Here is a 19,531-nt window from a genome sequence, read left to right as displayed (position 1 = left end):
TGGACTGCATTGGTATTGTGGAACACCTGGATGAATTCATTCATAACATTCTGGTCAGAGTTGTCTAACTTGTTTTAATGAGGAACTAGATACCAGTAAGATACAACAGCATTGTAAGGAAATGTTTTTCTCACTTCACCAAACACTCCAAAAAACTTGATGTATCTCAAGTTAGCTAAAAAAGCTTAAGATTCAACCCAATGATTTTCATAAACTTCAAAACTGACACAGTATATATACTCTTTATCCTCTTTCGTCCTTCAATAAAAACTGAAAGAACTGCGGAAGCTATAAAGAGGAAGAATGGTCACCTGACCCGAAATGTTAACTTTGATTTCTCTTTACAGATGCTGCTAGACCTGCTGAGCTTGTCCAGCAATCTGTTTTTGATCTCTTCTTTAATCTCTGTACTACACACTTTCACTGTTCTGAGGGAAAGCAATTGACCTGCTCTTATGCTAGACTGATAAGTGCTCAGGAATTAATATAACAAAATGATATCCTTTCAATACTTGTTCCCCTTTCTTATCTTTGTTCAGTGTCTCCCATTTACGCAATGAGCTCTCGTACTGCGAAGCAAAATATGCTGCAGCATTGTAGCATCGTTCATTTGAACAATTCAGTCAACTTATCATCATACGAGATCTACCCTTAATGTGAGCAGTCTGAGAGCTATCACTCCACATTAAACTGGATATTTTTTTGAAATTCCTGGTCTTAAACAAAATGCAATAACACTACAACATCTTGTCTCTCAAAGGAAGCCCAGAACACATGGTACTATTTGGTGTGAACACATGGATAGTTATTTATCAGGATGCCTGCAGAATGAGGCATAAAATGTTAATACCCAGTAATGGACAAGATGCTCACTGAAAGCAGCTCAGGTAACCTGCTATATACAGCTGGCTCTAGGAAAAGAACACAAGAGAAACATAATTTGTACTGCACTGTTTTGTTGTTATTAGAATATCTTGAAACCTGTGCAGTTTTAGTGTTAGTTAAAAAGTAAGTTAAATTCAGGCAGAATTTGATTTCATTAAATTAATTGCTGCTATTGTTACACCTTTTTTTTAGATTTAGATTACTTACAGTGTGGAAGTCCACATGTCCACACCTACCCACCAAAGTGCAACCCACCCAGACCCATTCCCCTACATTTAACCCCTTCACCTAATACTATGGGCAATTTAGCATGGCCAATTCACCTAACCGGCACATTTTTGGTTTGTGGGAAGAAAATGGAGCACCCAGAGGAAACCATGCAGACACAGGGAGAATGTGCAATCCACACAGAAAGTCACTTGAGGTGGAGAATTGAACCTGGGTCTCTGGCGCTTTGAGGCGGCAGTGCTAACCACTGCGCCACCGTGCCGCCCACAAACTATGGTGGCAACACTTATGTCGTAAAATTATGGGGGAGGTTTTCCTCTGCTATACCCTATTGCAAATTGGAAAAGAGGAAGATCGTTCAGGTACAATAATTAATTAAAATTACAAGAAAATAAGGCAGTGAGGTGTAATGTGTTGCCACCCTATCCAGTTTGAACTTTAGCCCCCTGCTCATAATGGAAGTGCCGCAGGGCATTATTTCCCTTTGTATGATATACAAATGCAATCAAAAGGATGCTCAGCATCTTTCCCCACCTTCCACAGGAGCATTTTGTGAAGGTGACGGTATGTCAGACTAGTAGCCCTGAGGTGCTACATTTGCTGAATGGAGGAGACATGGGTCTAGGTTCTGTTTATTTCTTTGCTTGTGAGATAGTGGCATTACTGGATAAGCCAGCAGTTACCGCCCATTCCTAATTGTCCAAAGACTGCTGCAAGTCTGAAGTTAAATGTAATCCAGACCAAGTAAGGAGGGTAGATTACATTTTATAAAGGACATTAATTAAAAAGTCGTGCATCTTTATGATAATCAACAATGGTTCCACAGTCACTATTATTCCAAACTTTTACTGAACTCAAATATCATCATCTACCTAGGTGGGATTCATACTAATTTCCCAAAATATTAGTCTGGAGTTCTGAATTATTGATCCAGTAACTCTACCACATCAACACTGCCTCCCCATAATAGAGACTTCTCCTTTTTAGCCTCACAACATAAACATTTCTGATCAAAGCCATGGCTGAAGACCTACAAAGATTTTCTCTTCTACACTTTGGAAATCTTCAGCTTCTTCAAGGCTGGCTATCTCTTCTGGCGTTGCAGTGTTCATGCAATGTTATTCATATTTTCCCCCACTCTCAGCAGCTGACTCACATTTTATAGCAGCGAATGCTCCAGAAGCTGCCTCAATTGCAAGTGACACAGAAATATAGGTAAGGATTGCAATGGTTTTGATAAGAGTGGGAAAGGTTCTTTCAGCATGTGAACTAATATTAATCCCTTGATTTTTTTATGTTGACAATGTAGTTGGTGTAAAAATAGCAACAGATATGCAATTAAAATCATGACTGCTTTTGTATTAAAGCACAGACTATTGCGGGATATCGTTTCACTGACTCTCTGAATGGCTATCTGTGATGAATGTGCCTAAACAGTGAGTGTCAGAAGTACTAGTGATGTACAGCATCATTCTCCCAAGGACCAGTTTCTGTTTGAGGCCTGCTGCAGTGATTTGGTGAAGCCCAACACAAGCTAAAGGAATAGCAGTTTATTTTCTGCTTAATTATTTTATACTTTATTCAACATGGAGCTCAACAATTTCAGTCCAGCTTCCATTTTAAATTTGACCCCACCCCCACTGTCCCAACCTTGCATCTTCCTTTTATTTTCATATTTTTGCTCCCAGTCAGAGCTAACCTTTATTCTGTTATTCACACCTACTCTGAACAAATGCTTTGCCACCTCTCTAAAACCATTACCATTCCTTTTTTCTCTAGAAAACTATTAATTCCAAATCTCTCTAGCCCTTTAATCTTTCCTTGGCCTTCCTTTTTGTCCCACTTGCCACTCACCACCTTCCACCCTCTTTTTAACGGCATAGAATCCACCACATTTCTGCCTCTCTTCAATCTGAAGCAATATTGGACTTGAAATGTTAACTCTAATTCTCTCCTGCAGATGCTGACATAACCTGCTGAATTTCACCAATACTTTTTCTTTTTATTTCAGCATCTGCAGTATTTCATTTTACTGTTAGGAGGTGATTTCATTTCATCATTAGCTCAAGATGCAGAAGACAGAATGAACAGTTTACGCCTATGCTCACTAGAATTTAGAAGAAGGAGGGGAGATCCAATTTTTGTATTCAAGATGATAAAAGTCATGGATAAAATAGACATGAAGTGGTTGCTTCCTCTTGTGAGGCATTCTAGGACAAGGTATCATAGACTTAGGATAAGGGGTAGCAAATTTAAAATAGACTTGAGGAGAAACTACTTCTCTCAAAGGGTTGTGAATCTGTGGAATCCAAAGTGCTGTGGATGCTGGGACAGTAAGTACATTTGAGGAGGAGTTAGACAGATTTTCAATTAATAATGGGTTGTAAGGTTATGGGGAGAAGGAAGGAAAATAGGGGTGAGGAAAATATCAGCTGGAGCAGACTTGATGGGCTGAATGGCCTAATCTGTTCCTATATCTTATGAACTTATAAATCAGTTGCAGCATTCAGTCTGCTTCTCAAAATGAGACCTGCAGACTTGAGATCCAACCTAATAGTTCATCTTAGTACCATTACAGTATTTCTTACACTTTTAACCACCAGGGTCAGCAACAGAACTTTAAACATTGATGAAGTTGAATACCTATAATCAAATGTATAGACAAATGAATACACGAGGCACTTCATGTATTTTGCTCATCACTCAACGTCTAACAGAACTGCATTTTGCATGTTATTTTTTGTGTTACTGATGCGTTGAGAAAGCTTGCCCAGTTTCTGCTATGCCCTCAGTTGTGTGATGCCACTGTAGTTCATTGTGATCTTGTCCTGCATTACCAACAGCAATGTACATTTACTGCTGCTCGCAAAGGAAAAAGACCTGGATTGTTTGTTAAGTCTCTCATCTTTTAGAATGATCGTGTTGGTTTCAGTTCTTTCATATGTAAATCACAAAACTGTTTTTCAATATATAATTTCAATTACATCACACTGTAAACGTCTGCTATAAATTCTGTGTCTTACGATCTTATACTCCATAACCACCTGATGAAGGAGCAATACTCCGAAAGCTAGTGCTTCCAAATAAACTTGTTGGACTATAACCTGGTGTTGTGTGATTTTTTTTAACTTTGTACTCCCCAGTCCAACACAGACATCTCCAATTCAATTTTAAAGGAAATTTTCACTATCTTGACTATTTCAATGCTACTCAAGGAGTGTATGTGCTGCCTTATATTTTCATCTCACATCTAATAATCTGTACCAGTATTTACGTGTACAGTGTTAGCATTCTTGCCAGAATCAGAATGCTTTCCCTAAGCACATAACTGAAGCTAACACTTCAGTGCAGCACATTACTACATTCTCAGAATTACTGGTTTTGGATTGAGATGCAAGTTGTTCTCAGTTTAAAAGACCATGCATTCTGAAATAGTAGGTTAGGTTTTGAACCCTGTACATGCAATTTGATGGAGTTTAGAGTTAGCAGAAATTGTCAGAATGGAGTTAAGTCATCTTTGAAAGTGCTGCTGGGCTCTGCTTTTTCCTATTGGTGAGAGAAAGCACCTTGCCGTTGTAACAGAGAAGAAATGGCTGAAGATTGCCTGTTTAGCAGCTGGAGAGTGGTGTAATTTTCCGTGACTCAATGTCAAGAGCAGTTTAATGACCAAAGCAGCCCAGGAAACTGAAATACAGTGGCTCACTCAAATAAAGCCTGATGTGTGCATCAAGCTGTATCCTCACTCTACCTTCTGAGCTCTTCTCCAGCATATCATTCTTCATACCAACTTAATTTCAAGATTCCCATGCCTCTGTGGAAATGCACTTGCTTAGATCCCCATATGTACAACCTCACTGACACTCATTAACATTCTCATGCCTCTCCTTCATAGTCATCGGAAATAAGTGCAACTGATGCCAGCATTCATCATGCTCTTCTTTCCGTCTTTGGAGAAGAGAACACCAAATATCAGGGAGAAGCACTTCATCCATCTTGCAAATGATAGCTACAGAGCAGGTGACACTGGAGAATAGTGGAGTCCAACTGTCTCTAGTCTTCACAGATGGGAAGACTGAGACCTCCCAGGTACCAGAATGTAGTACCGGTTTTTGACATGCCACAAATACTCACTCATGTAGACTTGATGTGAGTAAGATATTATCATGTGCATAATGATCACTTAAAACATTCTTACCTTGTTTTAATTTATATCTTTAATTTATATCTTTAAGCTTTAGTGTGACCATTAAGACAAATCGTCAGATTGCCATCTAATGGCTCATAACAAGTGAGTAAATGCAGATGGAGACAAGGATAGCAGTGGAGTATCTGTATAGAGGCTGCAGGGTAGTCCAAGCTACATTCAGCTGGACAAATGCTGGCTGTTGATGAACAGAAAGCTTCTTGAGCAGCAGTGAATAATGTGCGATGTACTAGCAGGCTTTCCATCACACTGTGCTTGCTTGCAGAAATCATGTAGTAGTCTGTTTCCAACATGAATGGGACGATGTTGCAGGTCTTTGGAATGATGCCTTGTGTAGAATGGCCAACTGAATGAAAGGTTGAAAATAGCATGCAAGCCTGCACACTGTAAATGTCACCGTAAATTGGATGACTCTCTAATCCACACCTCGGTGATAGCAAGTAAATATGGCAGGCCATGACAGGGTTGATGATGAAAGGAGAAACAGAAGGAAGGTCAAAGCTCACTTCTCACTCATGACCAATTGCCATCTCAGTCAGTACGTTATGAACTGCCTAGACTTCACTCGCACAGGTACAGGCACAGGCACAGTTGGAGCTATCTTTAGCCAGGTTTAAGTGGGCTCCTAAATCCAGAAGACACCAACCAAGAGCATCTGAGCAGCCTGAGCAGTAATCTGAGCAACGTGCCTCCAGCTTGACTGAAAGCACAAGGGTAGCACCAGAAAAAAAAGTGTGAGGATAAAGAAAAGTGATGATATGTTGCTGCACAAGGATAATTCCAAGGGTGTGTTACACAAAGTTAGATAGTTAAGCTCCTGATTATTTTTTGACTCAGATAAATATCATTTCCTACACCCACTTTCCTACGTCACCTATGTTTGCTGCCTGCAACTGACCTTTGAAGGTGGCACCAAACTGTGAAAACAATGTTTGTTTGCATGCAAGACTACTTTGTCATGGTGTCATTGGGTGAGATGGATTGGGGAAGAAGTGGCATTTGCTCGTGCTTATCATATGGCTGACACCTAAGTGTCAGTAATGAGGGCACTGATCTGTTTCCTTGTATGCCTCAAAATCATGTGAAGAGACACTCATGCTGTGGTGTTAGATTCATCTGAGGAATCAAGCCTCGCTACTGTACAATCACAGCACACATGAGACGCTAGCCAGTGTGCACTGAAGAGCATTGCTATTTATTCGTAAATGGGATGTGGCAACTCTGGGTAGGTCAGCATTTATTGCCATTCCTGATTTCTCAGGCAGCAGTTAAGAATTAACCACATTGCTGGGGGTCTGGAATTACATGTAGGCCAAGCCAGTTAAGAATAGCGGTTTTCCTTCCCAAAAGAATATTAATGAACTGAATGGGATTTCACAACATTTGACAAAGTCACCATTAGGCTAGCATTTGCAATTTCAGATTTTAGTGAATTCAAATTTTGCCAGCAGGCATTGTAGGATTGGAACTCATATTCCCAGAACACTAACCTGGGATTTTTGAATACTTCTCCAGTGACATTACCATTACATCATATCACCACCTCTTCAGATATGTCCAGGCATCTTCACCATTCTGATAGTTGGCTGAAATAAACACCTGGTTGTTGTGTGGCTTCCATTTCATTTCCAAGATTTTTGTTTTGGTTTCTCACCAAATCATCAGCCCCATTGTAACTGGTATATATTCCCTCCAAGCATCTCATCAGAAATTCTGCTTTTGAGTGGAAAATGGACTGGCACAGAGTGAAAGCACCAAGGCAGCTGCCTGGAAATCTTGTGTGCACATCCACATAATCATCTCTATTTGGTTTCTTATCAGCTTCATACTGATGGAGTGGTCACCTTTGAATACTGCTGGGTGATCTAGGGTGCCTTAATTACCACATGTAACTGCCATGATCCCCTGGATAATTCAGTTGGAACCACTAAAATTCCACTTCCTCTCACTGGTACCATTAGTGGCACAGTTGACCTAATTGCTAACCTTTTACTTCTATATATACAGCAAACATCTCTGAATTTTCTTTGATTTTACCTGGTAATTTCTTTTAGCATCCTGCCTTTTCTTTCCTTTATGTCATTCCTTCACTTTTATGGTATTCTATACTTTCTGCAGTGTTGAACTCCTCTTGTCTGATGTCAGTCTTTTCTTATCTTATGCTACTCTGCATAATCTTAGATATTCAATTGACTAGGGAGTCTATCCCTTGAGCTTTGTGGTAATATATTTGTTTGGAACTCTTTAGCTCCCCTTTGAATCAGCTCCCTGTATCTGGAAGACAAAATGTCTCTGACCCCTCTATAGGGCCTTTGATCTTCCAATCCCAAGGCTTCCACTACCCCTTCAGGCCCCTAAAATCCCCTTACAAGGTATTTTATTTCCTGTCCTAATGACCAGATGAGCCTTCTAATTCCTCTCCTGGACATATGGCCACATCAGGATACCTGGATGGCACTTCGCCAACCAATTGTCCCCCCCCCCCCCATCCTACTCATCCGATCATCCCTGCACCCACAGCCAACTATGGACTCAAATTCATCTGGTGTCAGCCTTTCACTGACTGGCTGCCTGGACAGCTGGAAACCCAGCCTGATAATCCAATAGAGAATTGAGTGGCTATGTCACAATGTTCCCATGGATTTAGAAGTTACCCTATGCGTGGAGGGGAAAATCACAATTCCAGGTTATCTGAAGTTCTTTAAGTCCTCTGCCCCGATGGATCAGGATATAAAACTTCAGTCCTGAAGATAGCTGATAGATTTGTTACCATCTATTGCTTAAAAGCTGTTGTGTGAAATGGAAAGAATGGCTAAATGCAAACCATTAAATAGGACCATCTTTGCTTGCTTTGAATCCAGATATGAAATTGTGCGATAATTCCTCCCATGCATCACTGGACTTACACCAATATGGATGTTTCTGTAACTAATTAACTGCATCAATTAGCCACTATTTGTTTTATAGGTGGCAGTGAAATTTTCTCTGGTTAAACACATAACCACCTGCAAAAGTTGAAATAAAAATTCAACTATAGTTAGTTACTGATTAACAATTTAAATTGACTGACGTGTATAGCACATACTTGAACTGCACCTGTATAACAAACATGCTAATGCTTAATAGTACATTGTGTAACTTTTCACATTCTATTGAAATACTGGCTATCAATTAAGAATTGTGAAAGAAAGTTCTTAATGTCTAGTTGTAGTGCTTCAAACAGCTATATGTTTTCTCTTGTTCGTCCTTCAAGACGGCAATGAGAGTGTTCATCATCTGAGGTGTTTGGCAAGGTTCCAATGGATACATTGGTGATTGCTAAGGGCAATCTTTGCCTGGAAGGTTCTCCTGCAAATTTTTTAATCACTCATGGGACATGGCGTCGCTAGATGGCCAACATTTATTGCCTGTCCCTACTTGTCCTTGAGAAGGTGTTGGTGAGCTGCCTCTTAAACTGCTACATGGGATAGAGCACTTTAGCTATGAAGAGAGGCCAGATAGACTTAGATTGTTTTCCTTAAAGCACAGAGGCTGACGGGGGACTTGATAGAGGTGTATAAGGTTATGAGGGGCATGGAGTGTGTGGATAGGAAGTAGTTGTTCCCCTTAGTAGAAGGGACAATTATGAGTGCATATAATTTTGAAGTGAAGGACAGGAGGCTCAGAAGGGATTTGAGGAAATGATTTTTCACCAAAAACGACAGTGGGAATTTGGAATCCACTGTTTGGGAGAGCAGTTTAGGTGGGAAGACTTACAACCTTTAAAAATCATGATTTGGAGATGCCGGTTTTCCACTGGGGTGTACAAAGTTAAAAATCACACACCAGGTTATAGTCCAACAGGTTTAATTGGAAGCACTAGCTTTTGGAGCGCTGCTCCTTCATCACCTGATGAACCACCTGATGAAGGAGCAGTGCTCCGAAATCTAGTGCTTCCAATTAAACCTGTTGAACTATAACCTGGTGTTGTGTGACTTTTAACCTTTAAAAGGCATGTGGACGAGCACTTGAAACATTATAACATTCGAGGCTATGGGTCAAGTGTGAGAAAACGGGATTAGTGTAGATAGGTTGGTTCAAACTCAGTGGGCCGAAGGGCTTCTTCTGTGCTGTATGATTCAATTGCAGTTAAATGGTGATATTACCACACATCATAATGGATAGTATTCTCAATGTGAAAATGAGGCTTTGCATCTACATTGTCTGTGGTCATTACTCCCACTGATACCCTCATGGACAGCTACAACAATGACAGATAAATTGGTGGAGTTGAGGTCTAGTACGTTTTTCCAGCTAATTAGATCTCCAGCAGTGAATTTAGCCCACTCTAGCAGTGAGGTCTTTTAGGGTGCGGCCAGTAATCAGCAGGTGATTTGTTGCCCATGTTTGACTTGATGCCATAAGATTTTAAGACTTTAATGTTGAGGACTCCCACAGAAGCTTCTCCATGACAGTAGATCACTGTTGCACCACTTTTAGTGGGTTTATCCTGACAATGAGAACTAGTGATAGTGCTGGTGGTGTCCCAGGTACTGTCTGTAAGATATAATTCTGTGAGATAGACTATGACAGGCTACAGCTTGACTAGCTTTTGGGCAGCTCCCTTAATTTGGGCATAGGCCTCCAGATGTCAGGGTAACAAGACCGGGTTTGTCTTTGTCATTTTAAATTTCTTGGTCAATGTCAAAAGTTCCGGCTGATTTCATTTGTTTTAGACTTCACAATGATTTGCTAAATCTGAGAGACTAACTAGCAGGGCATTGAGGAGTCAACCACCTTATTGTGGGTAAAAGCAAATTACTGTAGATGCTGGAATCTGAAGACAAAAGAGAAAATGCTGGAAAATGTCAGCAGGTCTGGCAGCATCTGTAAGGAGAGAAAAGAGCTGACGTTTCGAGTCTAAATGACCGTCTGTCAAAGGGTCAGTTAGACTCAAAACGTCAACTCTTTTCTGTCCTTACAGATGCTGCCAAACCTGCTGAGATTTTCCAGCATTTTCTCTTTTGGCACCTTATTGTGGGCATGGAGTCACACAAAGGCCACAGCATGTAAGGACAATTGCTTTTCCTCTCGGAAAGGACATTTGTTACCAGATGGGTTTTTATGATATATGGCAAAGGTTTTGCAATACACAAGACATGACACTGCAGGTGGTGAGATTTGAACCCCAACTCATCTGGGTTACTAACCCAATTACATTACCATTACATCTCTGTCTCATCTTGTTTGTCTATTTAACTTTGGGTAGAGGTTATCATAGAATGTATGATATAGGTTATCACAGAATAACTTCATCCAGGTTGGTCATCGTAGGGGCACAGACACTGCTGAGACTTGCTGGCTTGCAGCCATGATTCTTCACTTATTAAAGAGGGTTGAGATGTTCAACTCCAATTTCAGTTGGTGTTGTGGAAAGGTAACAGGAAATTGATCAGGAAGCCATTCTCCATCTTCCAACTGTTTGCAAGCATTTTGTAGATTCTTCTCTGAAATTGCTGATACAATGACTCTCCACAATATTTACTTTGGTTCAAAAGGCAGCCTTCTCAATCAGCAATCTTTACAATCAAAGCAAACTTTTCCTCAGTGTGTGACAGCAGACTATTGAAGCATTACTTTAATGAATAATGCATTTGTCACCATTAATGCCTGAGTCATGTTCAGCATTAAAAACACCATTAAGCATTAAAAACACCATTGAGCACTGCTTTGCAGTATTGTTAAGGAATCTTCAGGAAGATTTAAATTTTGAAAGTCCCTCTGGCCAGGTCCAGGTGTTCTCTGGGCAATTGATATCCGCAGTCAGCATGTACAATTTAAAATCTGACAAAACGCTGCCCATTACTTTAGTTGCCCTGGACTTGACTAGTCACATTTAGATGATGCAGACATCAGGATCCAGATTTTCAAATGTCTTCTGGTTCGTGAGTTAGTGCAGGCACAAGTTGAAAATCACAGTTCTAGGGAGCAGCTCAAGATCTCGAAAGCTTCTGGGACAAATTTAATTTTTCAAACTGCTAGCTGGGGATGGGGAGACAAGAATGAACTCACTCATTGCCAATTAACACGCCATTGATTTCTTGTAGGATCTTGTTCAGGGCAGGAGGATCAAGAATGCACTCTCCAAAGCTAATTTTGCTAAACCTGAATAATGTTCTTTGGAAGATGAAACAATAGAGTAGGTGAGAAAGGTGTAGACTAGCATCATAGTAGTATTATGGGGTACAGACTGGGATTATTCTAGATGGAGTAGAAATGCTTGAATGTAGAGCAATATTAGGATATAAATGCTTAAATTACTAATATAAACATTTTGCACTGAGGTGATAACTCTGTTTTAATGAAACAATTCCAATTACAAATTAAAATGTTGATGAAATTAGTTATGACATAAACATAGTCAAAAGAAAGACATGCATCATCTTGACAAACAATAGCATGATTTAATCATTAAGACTTGTGGGCCCGTCATGAAAACAGCTGTAAACTTCACTGGGAGGATCACAGAAGTTTTACATCACACAAGGAAGCCATTTGGCCCATCATATCTGCACTGCTACTTCAAATGAACATCAGTGTTTAGTGCCAATTTCATGCTTCTTCCCCAGTATCCTTGCACATTATTTCTATTCAAATAATCATCCAATGCTCTCTTGAATGCCTCAACTGACCTGCCTCCAGCAGACTTCCAAACAGTGCTTTGCTGTGTGAAAAAAAAACTTCTCTTGCATCATGTTTGCTATTTTTGCAAATCACTTTAAATCTGTGCCCTCTGGTCCTTAATCCTTTTCCTGGTGGGAATAATTTCTTCCACCCTGCTTTACCAAGGTTGCTCATGATTTTGAAAGCCCCGATGAGTTCTCTTTATAACCTTCTGCTTCACAAGAGAACAGCCCCAACTTTTTAAAATGTATCCTCATCAGTGAAATTCTTCATTTTTGAAATCATTCCTATAAATGACTGCTGCATTCCCTGCAAAGTGTTTGCATCCTTCCTGTAATGTGGTACCCAGAACTGTATATAATACTCCAACCAAGGTCTAACAAGTGTATTATACAAGTTCAACATCCTTGCACCAGTAGTTTATGTGCTTATTAATAAAGCCAAGAATATTGTATACTTTATTAACTGCTCTCTGCAGCTTTGCAGCCATCTTCAATGATCCATGCACATATACACCATGGTTCCTCTGCTCCTGTCCTCACTTTAAAATTGTATCCACTATTTTATATTGTATATAGTGTTAATATTTTATTTTCATTGTCCTTCCTACCAATAGGCATTATCTTGCACTGCTCTACATTAAACCCCATGTACCAGCTATCCACCTACTCAACCAATTTGTCTAAGCCTTTTTGGAGTTCAACACTCTCCTCCTTACAAGTTACAATTCTTCAAAATACCATATCATCTGTAAACTTTGAAATTAATATCTGCACACCAAGATCTGGCTCATTAATATATACCAGGAAAAGCTAGGGTCCCAATACCAACATCCACTAAAAAAACCTTCTTTCAACCTGAAACTACTCTCTGTTTCTTATCAATCAGAACTAACCTATATCTACTATTCCTTTTATACCATCACCTATTATACATCGCACACGTGTGACAAAGTATCAAACATCTTCTGAAAGTACATGTTCATCACATCAACAACGTTACCTTCATTGGGATTTTTGTTACTTCTTCAAAAAACTCCAACAAGTTAGTTCAACCTAATTTTTCCTTTAGAAAACCATGCTAATTTTTCCTAATCAACCACCTTTTTCCACAAGACTACAAATCCTATCCATTGTAATAGTTTCTAGAAGTTCCCACCATTGAAGTTAAACCAACTGGTTTGTAATTGCTGGGTTTATCCTTACAAACTTTCTGAAACAAGGCTGTAATATTTGCAGTCATTTAACCTTCTGGTGCCTTTCCTGAGTCTGGGAAAGATTGAATGATTGTGCTTGGTGCCCCTTCAATCTCCATTTGCACTTTCTTCAAAATCCTTGGACACATCTCATTCAGTCCTGGTGCCTTGTCAGCTTTAAGCACAACCCATCTTTCTCTCTCAATTTTGAATTCTTCTAGTGACAGAATTTCCTCTTTTGTCACCATGTCCTGGGTGTCATCTCCCTCATTGTTGGCAACAGATGCAAAGTATTAATTTAACAATGCAGTCATGGTCACTGCCTCTATGTGTAAATTCCCTTAGAACATAGAACAATACAGCGCAGAACAGGCTCTTCGACCCTCGATGTTGCGCCGACCTGTGGACTTTTCTCAGCTCGTCCCCCTACACTATCCCAAAATCATCCATGAGCTCATCTATGGATTGTTTAAATCTCCCTAATGTGGCTGAGTTGACTACCTTAGCATTCCACGCCCTTACCACTCTCTGTGTAAAGAACTTGCCTCTGACATCAGTCTTAAATCTACCACCCCTCAATTTGTAGTTATGCCCTCTCGTACAAGCTGATGTCATCATCCTAGGAAAACATCTTTCTCTGTTTACCCTATCTAATCCTCTGATCATCTTGTATGTCTCTATCAAATCCCCCCTTAGCCTTCTTCCTTCCAATGAGAAAAGACCCAAGTCTCTCAGCCTTTCCTCATAAGACCTTCCCTCCAGACCAGGCAACATCCTGGTAAATCCCCCCTGCACCTTTTCCAATACTTCCACATCCTTTTTGTAATGGGACGACCAGAACTGTACACAATATTCCAAGTGTGGCCACACCAGCGTTTTGTAAAATTGCAGCATGATATTGTGGTTCCGGAACTCAATCCCTCTACCAATTAAATCTAACACACCATATGCCTTCTTAACAGCACTATCCACCTGGGTGGCAACTTTCAGGGATCCATGCACATGGACTCCAAGATCCCTCTGCACATCCACATTACCAAGAATCTTTCAGTTGACCAAGTACTCTGCCATTCTGTTATTCTTCCCAAACTGCATCACCTCACATTTAGTGGTCTCTGAGCAGTCCTACTCCTCCTTTTATCACTCTTTTACTATTTTTCTGAAGAAAAAGAATACCCAGCATCTCACATACGATCATTCCATGCCATATCACACCCAATAGTCTAGAGGGGAAATCTCAAACAGAATTTCAGCCTATGAAAATGTTACACATAAAGTTGAACTATAGCAGAAAGTTTTAACATCAGAACAGGTGAGTGATTACACTCAAACATTTCTAATTTAATTTGTTAATGAGTTTTCATTACCTGCATATGTTGTGTTGATAACAACACTCTTAAGGCACATTAAAGTAACATGTGTAGTCAGAACATTCTTGAGTAATGAACCCTGTAATCAAGTTTCAATGAAATTACAGCTCTGGTAATGTTACCTCTTCCATTGCAGTGATGAGGTTTTGTGTGGACTTGCTGATCTCTCCTCCCACTGATGGTGCACCACTACCTGTTGTGAGATAGGCTGATCCTGCACTTGGATGGCCATTGATTTCCATATTGTAGCTTGCTTTTACTGGCCAGCACAGTTGGTTGTGCAAGATAAAGTACACCACAAAAACATACAGGCCCTTAAAGAAAAACACAATCAAAAGCATGACAAAACAATCTTTATTAAAGCTTAAAAATGTAATTTGATATTAAACAAAAGGGATTGCTCCAGCATGTACCAGAAGAGCTGACTTGCAGAATTTTGATGATATCATTTTTATCATTTTAAATCTTGTTCAATAATTTTTGGCGAGCATCACCACCTAATGTTACTGACTTGACATTTGAGTTCCATTTTCTGCTAAGCCTGGCTATTTTACCCTGTGGTGTTCACAATATGTATTAGCAAAAGGGAAACATGTATTAGCAAAAGGGATAGCAGCAAGTTACTGTATTTTACATTAGGATTAAGTCTCAGCACAATATTGTGGGCCTAAGGGCCTGTCCTGTGCTGTACTTTTCTATGTTCTATGTTCTAAGTCGCTAAATACCACGTATTATAAAATTAGTTTTTATCCAGCAGAGAAAGGTTATGTATTTTGATAGAAAGATAATTTGAGGGTTAATTTGATATATATTGAGTTTCAGCAATCGCAATCCCAATTTCATTGAAAGCTTGCTTGCCTATGCATTGAAATAAAACTAGGGAAGAATCTTTTTTTAAATACATTGTAAAGGTTAATAATTTGTCAGAAGAAACGAGCACACTTTCGGTAAACAGACTTTCAGACCGTTTTTCATTTGCTGATAGTTGTTTAAATGGGTGATACAGAAACAATTGCCCTTCTGTGGTTGTTTATGCCCAACAGCATAAATTCCCACAAGGCCTTTAACCATATAAGGAAGCTTCTCGTCAAAACAAAATACCACAGTGCCAAGATCATCTTTTCTCACCAACATACATCATTGAAGCCTAAACAGGTCTTGACTGCATCGTTCATTTTAAATGTTTATTAAATTCCGAATCATCACTGTAAATGTCCAAACAGCTACATTCTGCTTTCAATAAAGATTAAGTCAGATTTTTCAAAAATTTGTGCACATCAATCAATATGGAAAATCATTACTTTCTTTGAAGTTAGAATTCATGCTTTGAATTTAGCAATATAAATTTTGTATGAAGTCTGCACAGACTGGCTGCTTGTATCAGCTTCTGTCCTTGGTCATCAGCGGCAGCTATTCCTGTATCTCACCGTGTGTCATGACATTTGGTAGATCTCCACTTTTGATGGTACCCCTCATTTTATAGATCTTCTGTTTGCCCTCATGGTTGCATCCACAAAGTCCACCGTAGTGATCAGAGAGATTTAGAAATTCAACAGTGGAATTTTAAAAACAGGATCAAAGCAAGCTGCACATTTCCTTTCTCAGGTTTATTCAGTGGATTTAAAGTTTTTCAGTATGTCCTAAGTGATATCGGGCAAAAATGCAGTGAATTCACACTTAGCATAATCTCATCCAGAATTGCATATCACAATATCTAACTCAGTTTAGCTGGAAAATTAGGATACATCATGTGGGGAACCAATGATCAGACTTTCAGATCCATACTGTAGATGGTTGAAGCAGTTTAGTAGCAGATGAATAAATATATTTTCATTTGTATGGTAATGAAATAGACTAAGAATTGCATCAGCTTAATGATTATTCATACTTCATTATCCTTCCATATGATAATAATGATGTTCAAAGTATGTATACACTCACCTGTAGGGTATTAAAAATAACAAACAGAATTAGCATCCAGAAGTGTCTATATGCCATATGCAGACCTCCCCAAACCCATGTCAGTGAGATCAAAGCGAAAAGATATAGCACAAGGGGAACCTCTGTGAATAAAGGAAAAGAAAGGTGAGATGATACATCATACAGCCCCAGAACAGGTCTTAATGGATGGAAAATTTTCTTGACCTCCATAGTTATATGTGCTCTTGCAGAGTGACAGTTTGAAACATCTTTATTGAGATCTTTGTTCCAAGAGAAATGTCTCAATGGTATAACATCCAACCTCCTACTATTGCATATTTGCAATATGTAAATACCATTTATTCCTGACGTCGCTAAACCAGATCAGTTTGTAATTATCACACTGCTATTTGTGGACCCTTGGTCTTTAACAGTTGGATGCTGTGTTTCCTAAACTACAGCAGTGACTACACTTTGAAAACAAGGTACTCCGTTGGTTGTGAAGTGCTTTGAGATGATCTGTTGTCAAGAGAATTGCTACGCAAACATAAGCCTTTTGCTACATTGAGAGTCAATGAGAGTCAACTAGAGCAGCAGTGGAAGAGGAGCACAGCGAGTTCAGTTGAAGTGGGAGAGGAGTAGATCATCTACATTCCTATTTTTTTCTCCCACTTGAATGGCTCCATGGGACTTTGGTGCCATGTCCTTTCACCCTTCTTGCAGTTCTCACTCTCATTCACACAGTTTTCAAGAATCTTGTAAGTATTTAGCAATTGCATCAGCCAAGACTCTTCAAATGTAATTCCCTGTGTCCTTATATCTGTCTCACCAGCAGTCATACATTCCTTATTCTGATGACAGACCAAATTTGAATGACCTAGCCTGAGGGATGTGACCAGTTCTTTAAGATATTTCCAAATAACTTTCCCCTTCCCTGATGTGGTACAATGGTTGCTGCTTGGATCTAAGCACTTCAATTTGGATCTGAAGTTCTTTGGAGAAAGTGAGGACTGCAGATACTGGAGATGAGAGCTGAAAAATGTGTTGCTGAAAAAGCACACCAGGTCAGGCAGCATCCAAGGAGCAGGAGAATCGAAGTTTCGGGCATAAGCCCTTCTTCAGGAATGAGGTGGGTGTGCCAAGCAGGCTAAGATAAAAGGTAGGGAGGAGGGACTTGGGGAGGGGCATTGGGAATGCGCTAGGTGGAAGGAGGTTAAGGTGAGGGTGTTAGGCCAGAGAGGGGGTGGGGGTGGAGAGGTCGGGAAGAAGATTGCAGGTCAAGAAGGCGGTGCTGAGTCCGAGGGTTGGGACTGAGATAAGGTGGGGGGAGGGGAAATGAGGAAGCTGGAGAAATCTGCATTCATCCCTTGTGGTCGGAGGGTTCCTAGGCGGAAGATGAGGCGCTCTTCCTCCAGGCATCATGTTGCCATGGTCTGGCGATGGAGGAGGCCAAGGACCTGCATGTCCTTGGCAGAGTGGGAGGGGGAGTTAAAGTGTTCAGCCACGGGGTGGTTGGGTTGGTTGGTGCGGGTGTCCCAGAGGTGTTCTCTGAAACATTCCACAAGTAGGCGGCCTGTCTCCCCAATGTAGAGGAGGCCACATCGGGTGCAGCGGATGCAGTAAATGATGTGTGTGGAGGTGCAGGTGAATTTGTGATGGATATGGAAGGATCCCTTGGAGCCTTGGAGGGAAGTGAGGGGGGAGGTGTGGGCGCAAGTATTGTATTTCTTGTGGTTGCAGGGGAAGGTGCCGGGAATGGAGGTTGGGTAGGTGGGGTGTGTGGACCTGACGAGGGAGTTGCGAAGGGAGTGGTCTTTCCGAATCGCTGATAGTGGAGGGGAGGGAAATATATCCTTGGTGGTGGGGTCTGTATGAAGGTGGCGGAAATGACAAAGGATGATACAATGTATCTGGAGGTTGGTGGGGTGGTAAGTGAGGACCAGTGGGGTTCTGTCCTGGTGGTGATTGGAGGGGCGGGGTTCAAGGGCGGAGGAGCGGGAAGTGGAGGAGATACGGTGGAGAGCATCATCAACCATGTCTGAGGGGAAATTGCCATCTTTGAAGAAGGAGGCCAACTGGGTTGTTCAGTTTTGGAACTGATCCTCCTGGGAGCAGATGCAGTGGAGGCAAAGGAATTGGGAATATGGGATGGCGTTTTTACAGGGGGCAGGGTGGGAGGAGGTGTAATCTGGATAGCTGTGGGAATTGGTCGGTTTATCGTAAAAGTTCCTTGACCTACAAACACTTACTACAAAGATCACCTTAGCATCCAACAGCTTCCACATGCTGCAGCAGCAACATATTATTCATTCTGCCATCACTATTACATTGAGTTAATTTATAAACAAATTACTTTAAATTACTTTTCCTGTTGTTTACACTTGACTGCATTCTTTTTTCTATAATAAACTATTAAGTATCAATCATATATGTAGCTAACTATTTTCCAGAAAAAGAAGAAAAAACACTAGAGACCTAAAGATAAATGTAGGCCACTTTAGGATTATTGCATGTAATTCTGGTCTCCTTCCTACTGGAAGGACATTGTGAAACCTGAAAGGGTTCAGAAAAGATTCACAAGGATGTAGCCAGGGTTGGAAAATTTGAGCTAAAGGCAGAGGCTGAATAGGCTGGAGCTGTTTTCCTTGGAGCGTCGGAGGTTGAGACCTGTCCTTATAGAGGTTTATAAAATCATGAGGGGCATGGATAGGATAAATAGACAAAGTCTTTTCCCTGGGGAGGGAGACTCCAGAACTAGAGGGCATAGTTGAGAGGGGAAAGATGTAAAAGGGACCTAAGGGCACCCTCTTTCATGCAGAGGGTGATGCGTGTATGGAATAAGCTGCCAGAAGAAGTGGTGGAGACTGGTATAAATACAGCATTTAAAGAGCATCTGGATGGTTATATGAATAGGAAATGTTTAGAGGGATATGGACCAAGTGTTGGCAAATGGGACTAGATTAGGTTAGAATAACAGGTTGACATGGACGAGTTGGACCGAAGGGTCTGTTTCCGTGCTGTACATCTCTATGACTCTATGACTTTACATTTACTTTAAGACTAGAA

At 40.5% G+C, this 19,531-nt stretch overlaps 1 protein-coding gene across 1 annotated transcript in view; it reads right to left on the bottom strand.

Moving 5' to 3' along the window:
- The window catches only part of adgrv1 (adhesion G protein-coupled receptor V1), a 566,067-nt gene that overhangs the window by 32,150 nt on the left and 514,386 nt on the right, over positions 1 to 19,531 (bottom strand). The window contains 2 exon segments of the mRNA XM_060841343.1: positions 14,668 to 14,859; positions 16,487 to 16,608. Of these exon segments, the coding sequence (XP_060697326.1) occupies positions 14,668 to 14,859; positions 16,487 to 16,608 (314 nt within the window).

Source organism: Hemiscyllium ocellatum, chromosome 2 (assembly GCF_020745735.1).
Source record: "Hemiscyllium ocellatum isolate sHemOce1 chromosome 2, sHemOce1.pat.X.cur, whole genome shotgun sequence".
In the NCBI taxonomy this organism is placed as follows: Eukaryota; Metazoa; Chordata; class Chondrichthyes; order Orectolobiformes; family Hemiscylliidae; genus Hemiscyllium; species Hemiscyllium ocellatum.
This window is presented reverse-complemented; position numbering and strand designations above follow the sequence as displayed.